Source organism: Schistocerca cancellata, chromosome 7 (genome assembly GCF_023864275.1).
Source record: "Schistocerca cancellata isolate TAMUIC-IGC-003103 chromosome 7, iqSchCanc2.1, whole genome shotgun sequence".
NCBI lineage: Eukaryota > Metazoa > Arthropoda > Insecta > Orthoptera > Acrididae > Schistocerca > Schistocerca cancellata.
Window position 1 is genome coordinate 445,637,582 of NC_064632.1, and position 13,967 is coordinate 445,651,548.

Below are 13,967 nucleotides of genomic sequence, written 5' to 3' on the forward strand. Positions count from 1 at the left end.
GAACATGTAGACCTACTTTTGTTTCTTTGTTCTGTGACTAATTGAACTACCAAATTTGCAGGGACTAGAGGGACGGTCACAAAACCCTGTTGCAGTGTTGATGGATAGCCTGGCTCGACCAGGAGCTGACGTTGGCTTGGAGATTGATCCTTTGATACAATACAGACGTGCACCAACAGGACGGCAGTTACCCTCTTACATTGTACTGGGACGTGGGCCTCCAGGTGGTGTGTGGCGACGCGTTGATGGACAAGTGCTAGCACTCTCTCCAGCTTCTTGGATGTCATTGCCAGGAGTTCCCCTGGAAGGGAGTGGGCGTCCTCCTGCAGGAAGGGTTGCACAGTATCTTGCTGCATATCCTTCTATAACAGGAATCAGTGACAATTTCCACTCAGGAGTAGATGTAACACGCATCTCTCCTCCTCCTGTTGCTGTAAGTAATAAAATGAATGCTTAGATATTTGTTTATAAATTGTTTTTATTATTGTAACTTTAATGAGTGATTGAATGGCATCATAATGCTGCCGAACACAAATTTTACAGCCTACTATCCCCCCCCTCCCGCCACTCTCCCTCCCCAAATCTCCCTGCCCTTGCCCTCCCAGTTGAAAAAGTTATTTACAATTACACTTGTAGTTACCATAATTACTTTGCAAATGTGTTAAAATGTTACAAAATTCTCGGTGACATAGCACAGAAAGTAACATTTTTAGTTTTTATTGTAATAAATTTGGTCCACTTACACAGAAGCCCAAAAAGTGTGCCTCACAATTACTTGCTAAATTCACTGTTTTGTGTAGCATTATTGTGTTCATCTTGAATAGAGCATATACATGATAACATGAACTGCAGGTACATCGTTAAACACCTTTCCCCCTATTTCATTCCCATTTCTAACCAATTTTTGTTAAAATTCATTTCGTGGCTGAAGTGGACTTACAGTTTCCATGGCTCTTGCATTGTATACTGATGTTGACAGTGCTTTGACATTGGCCATAGCCAGTGAGAATAACTGAATCTAATGACTTCTTTTGTTGGAGGGTAAAAATAGATGACATTTGTTTCTTGTATGGAAAGCAGGAAAAAGCTAGATGTGCTGACAGCCTGACTGACATGTAGTGTAGCGAAAGATCCAGGTTAGGTGGGAATGTGGCAGATTTGTCTTGGCGAAGCCAATGAATCTCGACACGAAAATATGGTTGCCGTAATAGTGGTGTGGAGAGTAGCCAGACATGGACACACATCATTGCAAAAACTACTTGTATCTCTTATTTCCAGTTCTGTTGAAAATTCTGATGTGGTTAAATTTTAGCCTAATGGGACAAAATGCCAACTAATTTTATATACAAACCATTTGAAATTATGAACAGCTATTCAGATTGGCTACCAACAACTCACTCATGATTTGTCATATTCAGTTCCCATTGTTCATCACATGAGGTGTTACCAACATTCGCAGGCAATGCAATAGCTGTGGAGGTTTTAAGTGCTCTCTTACCATTTTCTTTTACCCATTTAGCATGCATAATCTAAAAACTGATATGCTTTCTAAGGTGAAAGAGGGTTTGCAATAGGTACGTTAATAACTATGTCCTTGACCCTTTTGCATCCACAGTGGTTCTCCTTTGTGCATGATCTGGCTCCTGCTCATCTTTTCCAACAACTCATCAGACCAATGGTTTTGGTAGAGTCCCTCCAACATGACCTAAATATTTGCAATCCCATCATGATCTCTTTCTCTCGCCTGACCTAGTCCTTTCCTTTTGCATTCCACTCTTGTGTTCACTGCTGCCTGAGCCATTGCTGTTTTATTCACTTGTTGTCAATCAAATATCAGGAAAGCTTAAGCAAGATTGATATATTTATTACGTGGAGAAATAAGACTACAGAGGTTAACAGGCAGTGGTCAATATATAATGTTTAATGGATAGACTGGTTTCAATATTTGCCATTCTCTGTAGCTCATATTACACCTTAGCCAAGAACTGCAGTCAAGTAAGAGACCTAAGTAGAGTAATGCTCCTACTGTATATCAATGCAGTCATCACTTAAGGTGAATGGCATTAATGTTCAAACAAGTCTAGTCAACAAATAACGTATGAAAGCATTGACTGTTACCCTTGTAAGTTAGTGCTCTCATTAACGGTGTATACCCACACTGTGGAAGATGTGTAAAATTATGAAATGAATAATTTAAGCAATAAAGGTAGCAACTCACAAAAAATGTGAGGTGCTGAGTCGTCGTTGCTTTGGTCTTAAGTCCAGAGACTGGTTTGATGCAGCTGTCCATGCTAATCTATCATGTGCAAGCTTCATCTCTCAGTACCTACTGCAACCTACATCCTTCTGAATCTGCTTAGTGTATTCATCTCTTGGTCTCCCTCTACGATTTTTACCCTCCACACTGCCCTCCAGTACTAAATTGGTGATCCCTTGATGCCTCAGAACATGTCCTACCAACCAATCCCTTCTTCTAGTCAAGTTGTGCCACACATTTCTCTTTCCCAATTCTATTCAGTACCACCTCATGTGATCTACCCATCTAATCTTCAGCATTCTTCTGTAGCGCCATATTACGAAAGCTTCTATTCTCTTCTTGTCTAAACTATTTATCGTCCACGTTTTGGTTCCATACATCACTACACTCCATACAAATACTTTCAGAAACGACTTCCCGACACTTAAATCTACACTCAATGTTAACAAATTTCTCTTCTTCAGAAATGCTTTCCTTGCCATTGCCAGTCTAAATTTTATATCCTCACTACTTCGACCTCCTCAGTTATTTTGCTCCCCAAATAGCAGAACTCCTTTACTACTTTAAGTGTCTCATTTCCTAATCTAATTCCCTCGGCATAACTCAATTTAATTGGACAACATTCCATTATCCTCGTTTAACTTTTGTTGATGTTCATCTTATATCCTCCTTTCAAGACACTATCCATTCCGTTCAACTGCTCTTCCAGGTCCTTTACTGTCTCTGACAGAATTACAATGTCGTCAGCAAGCCTCAAAGTTTCTGTTTCTTCTCCATGGATTTTAATTCCTACTCCAAATTTTTCTTTCGTTTCCTATACTGCTTGCTCAGTATACAGACTGAATAACATCAGGGATAGGATACAACCATGTTTCACTCCCTTCTCAACCATTGCTTCCCTTTCATGCCCCTTGACTCTTATAACTGCCATCTGGTTTCTGTACAAATTGTAAATAGCCTTTGGCTCCCTGTATTTTACCCCTGCCACCTTCAGGATTTGAAAGAGGGTATTCCAGTCAACATTGTCAAAAGCTTTCTCCAAGTCTACAAATGCTAGAAACATAGGTTTGCCTTTCCTTAATCAATTTTCTAAGATAAGTTGTAGGGTCAGTATTACCTCACGTGTTCCAACATTTCTACGGAATCCAAACTGATCTTCCGCAAGGTCGGCTTCTACCACTTTTTCCATTTGTCTGTAAAGAATTCACATTAGTATTTTGCAGCCATGATTTATTAAACTGGTAGTTCGGTAATTTTCACATCTGTCAACACCTGCTGTCTTTGGGATTGGAATTATTATATTTTTCTTGAAGTGTGAGGGTATTTCGCCTGTCTCATACCTCTTGCTCACCAGATGGTAGTTTTTTGTCAGGGCTGGCTCTCCCAAGGCTGTCAGTATTTCTAATGGGATGTTGTCTACTCCCGGGGCCTTGTTTTGACTTAGGTCTTTCAGTGCTCTGTCAAACTCTTCACGCAGTATCATATCTCCCATTTTGTCGTCATCTACATCCTCTTCGATTTCCATAATATTGTCCTCAAGTACATCGCCCTTGTATAGACCCTCTATATACTCCTTCCACCTTTCTGCTTTCCCTTCTTTGCTTAGAACCATTTTTCCTTCTGAGCTCTTTATGTTCATAAAAGTGGTTCTCTTTTTCTCCAAAGATCTCTCTAATTTTCCTGTAGGCAGTATCTGTCTTACCCCTAGTGCTATATGCCTCTACATCCATACATTTTTCCTCTAGCCATCCCTGCTTAGCCATTTTGCACTTCCTGTCGATCTCATTTGTGAGACGTTTGTATTCCTTTTCGCCTGCTTCATTTACTGCATTTTTGCATTTTTTCGTATCATCAATTAAATTCAGTATATCTTCTGTTACCCAAGGATTTCTACCAGCCCTTCTCTTTTTACCTACTTGATCCCCTGCTGCCTTCACTATTTCATCTCTCAAAGCTACCCATTCTCCTTCTACTGTATTTCTTTCCCCTGTTCTTGTCAGTTGTTCCCTAATGCTCTCTTTGAGACTCTCTACAACCTCTGGTTCTTTCAGTTTACCCAGGTCCCATCTCCTTAAATTCCCGCCTTTTTGCAGTTTCTTCAGTTTTAATCTACAGTTCATAACCAATAGATTGTGGTCAGACTCCACATCTGCCCCTGGAAGTGTCTTACAATTTAAAGCCTGGTTCCTAAATCTCTGTTTTACCATTATATAATCTATCTGAGACCTTCCAGTATCTCCAGGCTTCTTCCATGTATACAACCTTCTTTTATGATTCTTGAACCAAGTGTCAGCTATGATTAAGTTACGCTCTGTGCAAAATTCTACCAGGCAGCTTCCTCTTTCATTCCTTACCCCCATTCCATAAACACCCACTAAGTTTCCTTCTCTTCCTTTTCCTACTGTCGAATTCCAGTCACCTGTGACTACTAAATTTTCGTCTCCCTTCACTATCTGAATAATTTCTTTTATGTCATCATACATTTCATCGATCTCTTCGTCATTTGCAAAGCTAGTTGGCATATAAACTTGGTCTACTGTTGCAAGTTTGGGCTTCGTATCCATCTATGCTGATTGTAGTAGCTTACCCACATTCCTATTTTTTTATTCGTTATTAAACATATTCCTGCATTACCCCTATTTTATTTTTTTAATCCTGTATTCACCTGACCAGAAGTCTTGTCCTCCTGCCACCGAACTTCACTAATTCCCACTATATCTAATTTTAACCTATCCATTTCCCTTTTTAAATTTTCTAACCTACCTGCCCGATTAAGAGATCTTACATTCCACGCTCTGATTCATAGAATGCCAATTTTCTTTCTGCTGATAACAACGTTCTGAGTCATTGATAGTCGTGTAAATAAGACTGAGAATAATCCTTGGATTCAGAAATGGTTGCTGTGTGTTTTTGATTCATTATTTTGTGTGTGTTCCCAGACTTTGGTGTATTACTTTCAGTTCTAAGAATGTAATATCACCAGTTTCAATAGTCATTCATCTCTATTAGTTGTCAACAAAACTGGGGCTGGGAATAGAGTAATGAAGAAGTGAGTGAGAATACTAAAATTTAAAAAAGAGCATAAACAAAAGCAAGTATCTCATTGATAGGCAGCCCATTTCATGTTCCATATCTTAGACATTTGGAGTGTTTGTTGTTGTTGTTGAGAGTTGAATATTTCCTCCTCAAATCACACTGAGGTCAATGTACTGTTCTTTTGTGTCCTTATCTGGACCTGATCTTTCATAAAGTGTGATGGACCTGGAGAAATATTGAGAGATAATGGATTAATAGGAGATTTCAATATGGTATTGCAAACTCAAAACAAAATTCAATTTTCAACCTAATCTGTACTTTGAGCTAAACTACAGATCAGTTTTTCACAACAACCTACATTCCAAGAAATAATAAATATGCAAAAAGTGTTGTCCATATTCTGTTCCTTCCATTTGCACAAACATCATGCTATGTACCACAACACCATTGTGGCATTGTGTATGGGTAGGTTCAGTTGATCCAAGATGACACCATTGCTCAGATCACTTGTTAAACTGTAAGCCCATGTAGTAGATGACATTTGGTTATTAATTTGTCTGTCAAGGTGTGTAAGCAGTCTTCACAAATGCATGTGTGATTTGGAATGTTTGTGGCTGACTCTTTACGTCGATTATGATTAAAGTTGTAAAATATGTAATAAGAGAATAACAAGAAGTAGGCACTTAATTTAAAATTGTTAAATATGTGTAAGCAAGTGTTTTTCTTGATATTTTCAGGATAGTTCTGACAAGCTGTGGAGGGTGGAAGCAACTGATGGTCGTGCAGTATTTAATTACAAATGTAGGACAGTGGTCCTGGCAACTGGAGCACATGATGTGCCTAATCAATTGGGAGTGCCTGGTGAAGACAGCTTGCGATGGGTTTTCCATGATGCTGCCTCCTTGGAGCGTGCTCTTGACTGTCCTGGTATGATAGGCACTGGCGTAAACCCTGTGCTTATCGTAGGTGCTGGGTTGAGTGCTGCTGATGCTGTCATAGCTGCCCGCTTCCGTTCTCTTCCAGTCCTACACGTGTTTCGGAGGCGTCTTGATGCACCTCTGTTTGATCATGTGCTGCCTGAGAATGTCTATCCTGAGTACCATAAGGTAAGTCTTGGTGTATAGTGGTTTTAATTTTCTGCTGTTCTGAACTAAATCTAGTGATGTGACAAATAACACGGGAAGAGAGGTTGGTGTTAATCAATACAACTTGAAACTGAATCTGATATCTCACACAAGGGAAAGAAAAGTTAATGAAATGAACTCTCGTAAAAATAGAAGATCTTCTTACTAAAAACAAATCGGGTGTGATGTAACAGTGCTGATGAAATAAAGGAAATGATTCTAAAACCGGATGTGTGAATGGGAAACGTAGGAATTGGTGTGGGGGAGAAAGGATCAAATGGTACATAAAGAGTTCAATGCAAAGATTCATTTATTACCTAGGTTTCTGAAAATATATATCCACCATGCGGTACATGCAAGAAACTGTTTGGATCATTTTTATGTGGAGACTGACCTTTCGTATTTCTGTATTCCCAAAAAAAGTTGTGAAAGCTAGAGAGATTCTTAAACAGATTCAGAGGTGTGACACAAAGCCTGTGAGTATAGTGGACTGTAACTTAAATCAAAAACAAAAGTCGTACAAACTCAGTATAACAAACTGGTGTGTTGTGTACTTTCACACCCAACACAGCACCACATGTCAGCAGGAGATATAAGACTTCTGTTACCAATTGCCGTCCCGAGTAGATACTTACCTTGGCCACATAATGGTTTGGCCGGGGTTACCTTGACAGTTATATTAAGTTTCATTCACTCGATAAATGCCAAGTGAAAATAGTGTGCTCTTCAAACCGGTCTCCACAAAAAAATTCACTCTCTCTGCCTGTGCCACATGCACATTTCTAGTTTTATAATAATCATAGGTTTCGTTTACTAATGGCACAATTGTTTATAAACTGAGTGTTTTTTAGTCTTTTAAGTATTTATTATTACACTCTTCCTGATTTGAATGGAAATGCATATATTTTTGTACGAACTAGTGGTATGCTTTAACATTAGCTTGCCTGGTGATCAAGTGATAAAATGCATGCATGGAAACAGAGAGGTTGCAGGATTGAATCCCAATCGGATGATGGATTTTTCAGTCTGCATTTTAATCTGCATGAAGAGTTACTAGAACAGCATGTGGTTCAGATTCGACATTAAACTTTAGGTCCCCTCTTCCTAAGGGCTAGGTTATGGCTATGCAAGTTAAAAGACTTGCATCGGGGCATTGAGACACACATTATTATTATTATTATTATTATTATTATTATTATTATTATTATTATTATACTGTTCACCTACAATATTCAGATATTATACAAGGAGTTTTGTCTATGTACATCAGTTTTCTAAACGTCACCACTTTTTCTATAAATCATGTATCATATTTCATGACTTCAAACAATTATTTATACGTGGCATATAGAAAATATACACACCTGACTAAATTAATAAATCCTCTTTACTGTCTTCATTCATTGACTACATAGCAGTTAATATCCTAGAATAAAATACAATATTATTCTTTATTTCACAAAACAAGTAAGAAAGAACAATGTTTAAAGTACTTACGCATTCGTATTAAACAGTTCGGAGTTCATAAGCTCGCTCGCTCTCTCTCTCTCTCTCTCTCTCTCTCTCTCTCTCTGCTGGTGCTGCTGGCGATTTCATTTCACAGAATTTCTGCTTTACAGCCCATACATTTAATTTCAGTTGCTCTCTTTTTTTGCAACATACTTCTTGACACTTTATGAAGTTGTACCCAACATAAAGTAATTGGTGCGGTCATACAGGTGATTTGCTAACTTGTTTTCTTCAGTGTTGCTTTTCCTTAGAGATGAATGTGTGTTCAGTAAAGGCAAAGATAAAATGAAATATTTACTTTCAGGTACGTCAAATGATGGCTGATGGAGGTCACTGTTATCCAAGGTACCAGGCTCTGGCAGATGCTGCTGTATTGGAGTTCTCTGAGGAAGGGACAGGTTCACAGGCTGTTCGATCAGTGCTTATTCGTGGAGCGGATGGGAAAAGAGAGCGAGTCCAAGTGTGTGCTGCTGCTATCCTGACTGGTGCTAGGCCTGATCTCTCATTTATTCCTGAAGAGCTTGTGGCACAACTTACATGTAATTCAGCAAAGCCAGTGGATCCTCGTCGTAATCCAATTGCTGTGGATCCTTACACTCACAAAGTGCTCCATGCTCCTTCAGGTCTTTACGCTTTAGGACCTCTTGTCGGTGACACCTTCGTGCGATTTGCTGCTGCTGGAGCCCATGCTGTCGCTGCATCTCTGCTTGGTGACCTTACGTAACCAACATAAGGGATGAAACTTGGTTGACTTTCTTATTGTGCTATGAAAACACCAACAGCTGGGTAACTTGCCAGCTACTACAGTGGCATCTGTGGATCGCTGTATATAAATTCAACATGTCTGTGATATTATTTTATTAATTTCCTGTTGTGTATAAACTGATCCTTGATGTGACAATGGTATTCTGATCAGATACTGAATGATTTTGTAAATATGTGTGTAGGATATAGTTTTTCGTATTGTCAGTCCTATGTTTACTGACTCTAATATTGAGTCCGAAATCAGTATATTAATGCAGCAAGCTGTATTGGTGGGTGCTATTTTTATGTTCCATGATGCATTGATGTCTATTTATTTATTTTCATATCATTTTTAAAATATATAAGCAGAATTTTATTTATTTGTGTTGTTTTTATCATTATTTCACCCAAAAAATTTAAAAGCATGAAGATTTTCTTTCTTTTTTAACACTGGCAGTATTTACAGGAAAATGAATTGCATACATAAAGCAGTATTTCACTGGGGAAATGGTAGTAGAAGGCGATGGGATTGTTCATTAGACCATTGTTATTGTCATTAGAGATTTTGCAGAAAGAGTTAAACATTTCGGGGGGGGGGGGGGGGGGGGAGAAGATCTTTGCTAGTAATGACATTACTTTTATACCACACTCTAGCACTACATTAAATGTTAAACTTGTTTCACATCCTCAAAGTTCGGTCAGACTGTGACTAATTAAATTTGGTTTTGCACTAACACCCAAACCTCCAGGTGTCAGACACTCAGTTTGGTACCAGACATTGTATGTAGATAGCCTATCAACCAAAGTACTGATTTAGTCCGTGCTATGTGCTGTTATCCAGTAGAAAAGGCGTAAATGGTAATTAAAAGTAGCACCACAACTGCAGAACATCGGAAAAGCATATTAGTGAGAGATTATCTTGTAGCTCTCGAGTGAGTGAGTTTGTAGAGTTTCAGGTTATTGTGTCAAAGGTTCTGCATTGAAATTCCACAGATGACAATTTGTTTCAACTGTTTACATATGAAACGGTTGTAGGGGAGAACATTTTCCTGACGTGTGAAAGGACTTAGTTGGTAGCAATGTTCTTTTGGCAGTCTGCTTTCGCTTCTTTTGTTGAAAGTAGCAAACCTATAGAGTACATTTGTATAGAGAAGTGTGGTCTTCTGTCGGACATGTGTGACTGAACAGACAACATTTGTGATAAACCAACTATTGCATTTGTAGTTTCACATAATAAACATAAACAATCGGAACACTAGAACAAAGAAACAATTGCGTCAAACTTGCGGAAGTATTAATAGCCCCATATAACACTTTTGCACATAATACAGTAAAAAAATTGTCATTATTGGGGTATAAACCTAGGAGCACTGATGACGATTTAATGCTCTACCCACTTTTTACACAGGAGCTGTACGTACTAGTTCCTCACAGTTATGATTTTCCTGTGCCCCTTAATTCTTCTTTTAATTAACGTTTACGCCCGTTCTGCTGGTCAACAGCACATAGTATAACCTAAATCAGTTTTGGTTGATACTCTATTGACATACAGTGTTTGGTACCAGTCTGAGTGTCTGACATCTGTAGGTTTGAGCATAAGCAAAACAAAGAGCTTAATGTCAGTCACTCATAAGCAGAATTGAAACTAAGTGCCCCATATATCTGACATATGTGACGTAAACAGATTGTCCACACTAGAGCATACTGACATTGCGGTTAATGTTAGTGATCTGTGTTACTGCTGTGGAAATCATGTTTAAATACTGCTTCAGATAATGTGTGGAAATAAAAAGCCCTGTGGCTGTGAGTGGTAGACGCCAACCATAACATCAAAATCTTGTCAAGATATTCTTACATCCCTGTCCTCTATTGTGCAGGATCTGACACAGCTCTTGAAAAGCAGTATGACTAGCTCGTACTCTCTAAATTGCGTGGCTACCGTTTGTAGGGATGAATGTTATTAAGATGTTTACTATAATCTGAAGCCTAAATGTCTTCTCTGTTTAGAAATTTTGGCACCAGTAGATTCCCAGATTTATTTAATTATTTGGACATTCAATGATGATGACCATACAGTCATCGATGTAATATATTTCTGTTATGAAATCTTGTATAACAAAATTTTCTTTTCATGCTTCTGTTATAGTTTCCTTAAATTAAACTTACAACATCCGTATGAAAATTTAGCTAGTATTTTATACACTAGCATATCATTCTTGAAAAGCAATTTGTTGACAGTTGTTGGCCAGATTTTACTAAAACATTAAACCTTTCTGGCAATTGACCTACCACATATTGTTACTGTGTAGTTGATCAATGCTTCTGGTGAAAATTGCACGACTCATGCCTGAATGTGCATTCATTACGTCACTCCAGTTGTTTCACATAAAGACCCCTGATTGGGACTGTAACAGTTCCTTCAAAGTCCATCACTTGCACTTAATGTTTATGGTACTTCCAGCTTCCCTAACATCAACAGCACAGTGAGTGGCAGCCACAAAATCTAAATATGATTCTTGGAAGAGCCCCATGAAAGATAAATTTTCTCTAAATTGCCAGTCACTCTGTTTCTTCATTCCTTCAATGATGTGTTAATTGCTATGGGATGACACCCATTTCATTTTTTGACACATGCTGATAAGTGCCCATTGAATATGTTTTCCCAGAGCCTGTCTGGCCATATGCTATCATTGTCACATTACTCTATTCTTCAGAATAGAGTTAAAAGATTCTGTTTGAGATGAGATGATTCAGGGCAAAACATGGAGTTACACGTATATCTCTGTACTACTAATCTGAAGGAACTGTCCCCAAAAAAGTTTGACAACCTCTTTCACTTTCTGAAGAAACTAGGGACTGTATCTGTAGAGCTACTACAATACATCTGCATGAGGAATGGCAGTAAATAGTCTTTGCAGTTTAGATATCTTCTCTGTCAATCTACCTCACAATGTCATAGCTACTTCATGTCATACGATGGCGGTTTAATACACACAAAATGGAGTGGGGAGCAGATGTTTACATTCTTGTGTACGTACATAAAGGGAGATAGAGGAAATATATTTTGCTGCAAGCAGTTTATTTGATGACAGTATCAAGGACATTGTGGCTATATAGAAATATACACACACAGATTCCAACCAGTTTGGGGAAAATAAATAGTTGGTATTTAACACGTTGACTGCCAGGAGGCCGCTGGTGCCCACAGCAGAGCCTACATCTGATGCCGTTTACCAGGCGGCAGCCACAGCAGAACCCCACATCTGACATCCTGGTCAGATGGTGAAACAGTCAACACCGTGGATGTGTCGTAGTCAATGTGTTAAGTGAGAAAACCACTTGTGTTTTCAGTCGACTTCTATAGAGAATGAATATATGATCCAGAGAAAGAATTGTGAGATTATTATTTATTTTACAAATGATAAGATTCCCTTTCCTTAAAACCTGCTTAACGCAGCAGTTAAAATTTAATATGTCTTGTAATATGAAAATGCTGATGAGAGAGGAAAAAATTACAGTGGTGCTATGTATGTCTTCCAGCTAACATTTGAGAAAGTTAAATGAAGCACAATTTTCATGTATGTCCTCTTAACTTTTTATTTAGACAAAGTAAAGTTTCATTTGATGTTTTGCAAGTTACATAATTTTCTAAATTGTCAGTTTCATAATACTAACCTGTTGCAGAAATAGAGTAAGTGTTGTACTGAAATTAAATGTACCTTGTATTTCAACGTTGTTTAATATAGAATAGTAGTAAGTAACTATGAGCAGAACTTGAATGTGGGCAACTAATCTTAATTGCAATACTCTACCTGTTGCTGCTGATTTTATTTTGAGACTGATTATTTATATTCATAAAAATGTTAATTGAGCTGTTACTGTCTATAAAAAAAGACAATACTGAAATGAAAATGCACTATATATAATTGCTAGGAAAATGAAGCTGCTTTTGTTTTGTCGGAAACAGCAAATATACCAGTAAGCAAGGTTCCACAATCTATTCAGTACCCTAATCCTGTGCATCAGTTTCCCTTTAAGCTGACACCTTGGAAATATTATGACGACTAAACAAGATAGTAAAATTATGGGCACAAAATGAGTAAAGCTTAACCTTTGAGCAGGTGCACCTATGTATAAAGTGCGCCAATCACAATAAACATTGTCTTGTACCATTCTGTTGTTGTTCTACAATTTGCAAACCCGTACCTATTCCTTCATTACTGCTTCAGCTAAAACAGTGATAAGTTGTCATCATACACGTGAGCTGCAGTAATATAAAACAAACAGTGAGTCAGTTGAGAAAGAAATCACAATTGTGTAAGATAATGACCCAGATTCTGAGCAAGCAGCACAATGCCACACTGAGACAGTTATCTACTAAACAATAAGTAATAAAATATGCAGTTGGCAGGTATCTGATGGAGCTGTGCTGTTTAATGCTTCGAGTGGGTAATTAATGTGAGGCAACACCTTTACACAGGAACAGATTATCTAATGAAAGTTTATTTTGTTGTAGTTCAGTTAAATAGTGATGTAGCTCATGTAATGTTAGTTCACTTTATTCATTATTTGATGAAACTGTGATTTTGTTCATACATGTTTACCTTCGTAACATAAAGATGGGTGTACTTTACACATGTACAAAGTACACCACGTGCCTTTTCGTGTTACGAAAAATGGTGCGATCACTCGTGGGTTAATGTATTGCCAAGTCTTGCTATCCTTACTCAAGGCTACAGTGGTGTCAATAGCAATACTGCAAGTGATAGATGGAAGTGTCTAAGGACTAATTCATGCCTGAATTTTCCATTAACCTTGTCAGAAGTGTGTACAGAAAAGACAACGAAAAAATGTTTACCAGCTTCATAGACATACATACCAAAAAACCTTATCTCATTAACTTGTGTCCTAGGGAATATTCAACAGTCAGAGCAAGAACACTTTAAACAGTAGATTGTACAAGGGAAAGAGGAGAATGTATTGGGTTGGCACACAGATAGATGGTTGGTTGGTTGGTTGACTGATTCTGGGAAGGGGACCAAACAGCGGTCAACGATCCCATTCGGTTAGGGAAGGAAGTCTGCCATGCCCTTTCAAAAGGAACCATCCTGGAATTTGCCTGAATTGATTTATGGAAATCACAGAAAACCTAAATTGGGATGACGGGACGTGGGTTTGAACTGCCATTCTTCCGAATGCAAGTCCAGTATGCTAACCACTGCACCACCTTGCTTGGTTACGCAGGTGGCCAGACTATAAATTTGTTAATTTGTTTTTGTTGCTTGTTACACAATGAT

The 13,967-nt window shown here is 38.2% G+C and overlaps 1 protein-coding gene across 2 annotated transcripts in view; it reads left to right on the forward strand.

Moving 5' to 3' along the window:
• Window positions 1-9,050, forward strand: part of LOC126092087 (oxidative stress-induced growth inhibitor 1-like) — a 119,433-nt gene extending 110,383 nt beyond the window's left edge. For both annotated transcript variants that reach the window (XM_049907509.1, XM_049907510.1), the window contains exons 4-6: window positions 62-433; window positions 6,031-6,399; window positions 8,231-9,050. In XM_049907509.1, the coding sequence (XP_049763466.1) occupies window positions 62-433; window positions 6,031-6,399; window positions 8,231-8,650 (1,161 nt within the window). In that variant the 3' untranslated portion in view covers window positions 8,651-9,050. The remainder of the gene's footprint in view (window positions 1-61; window positions 434-6,030; window positions 6,400-8,230) is intronic.
• The last annotated feature ends 4,917 nt before the right edge of the window (window positions 9,051-13,967 follow it).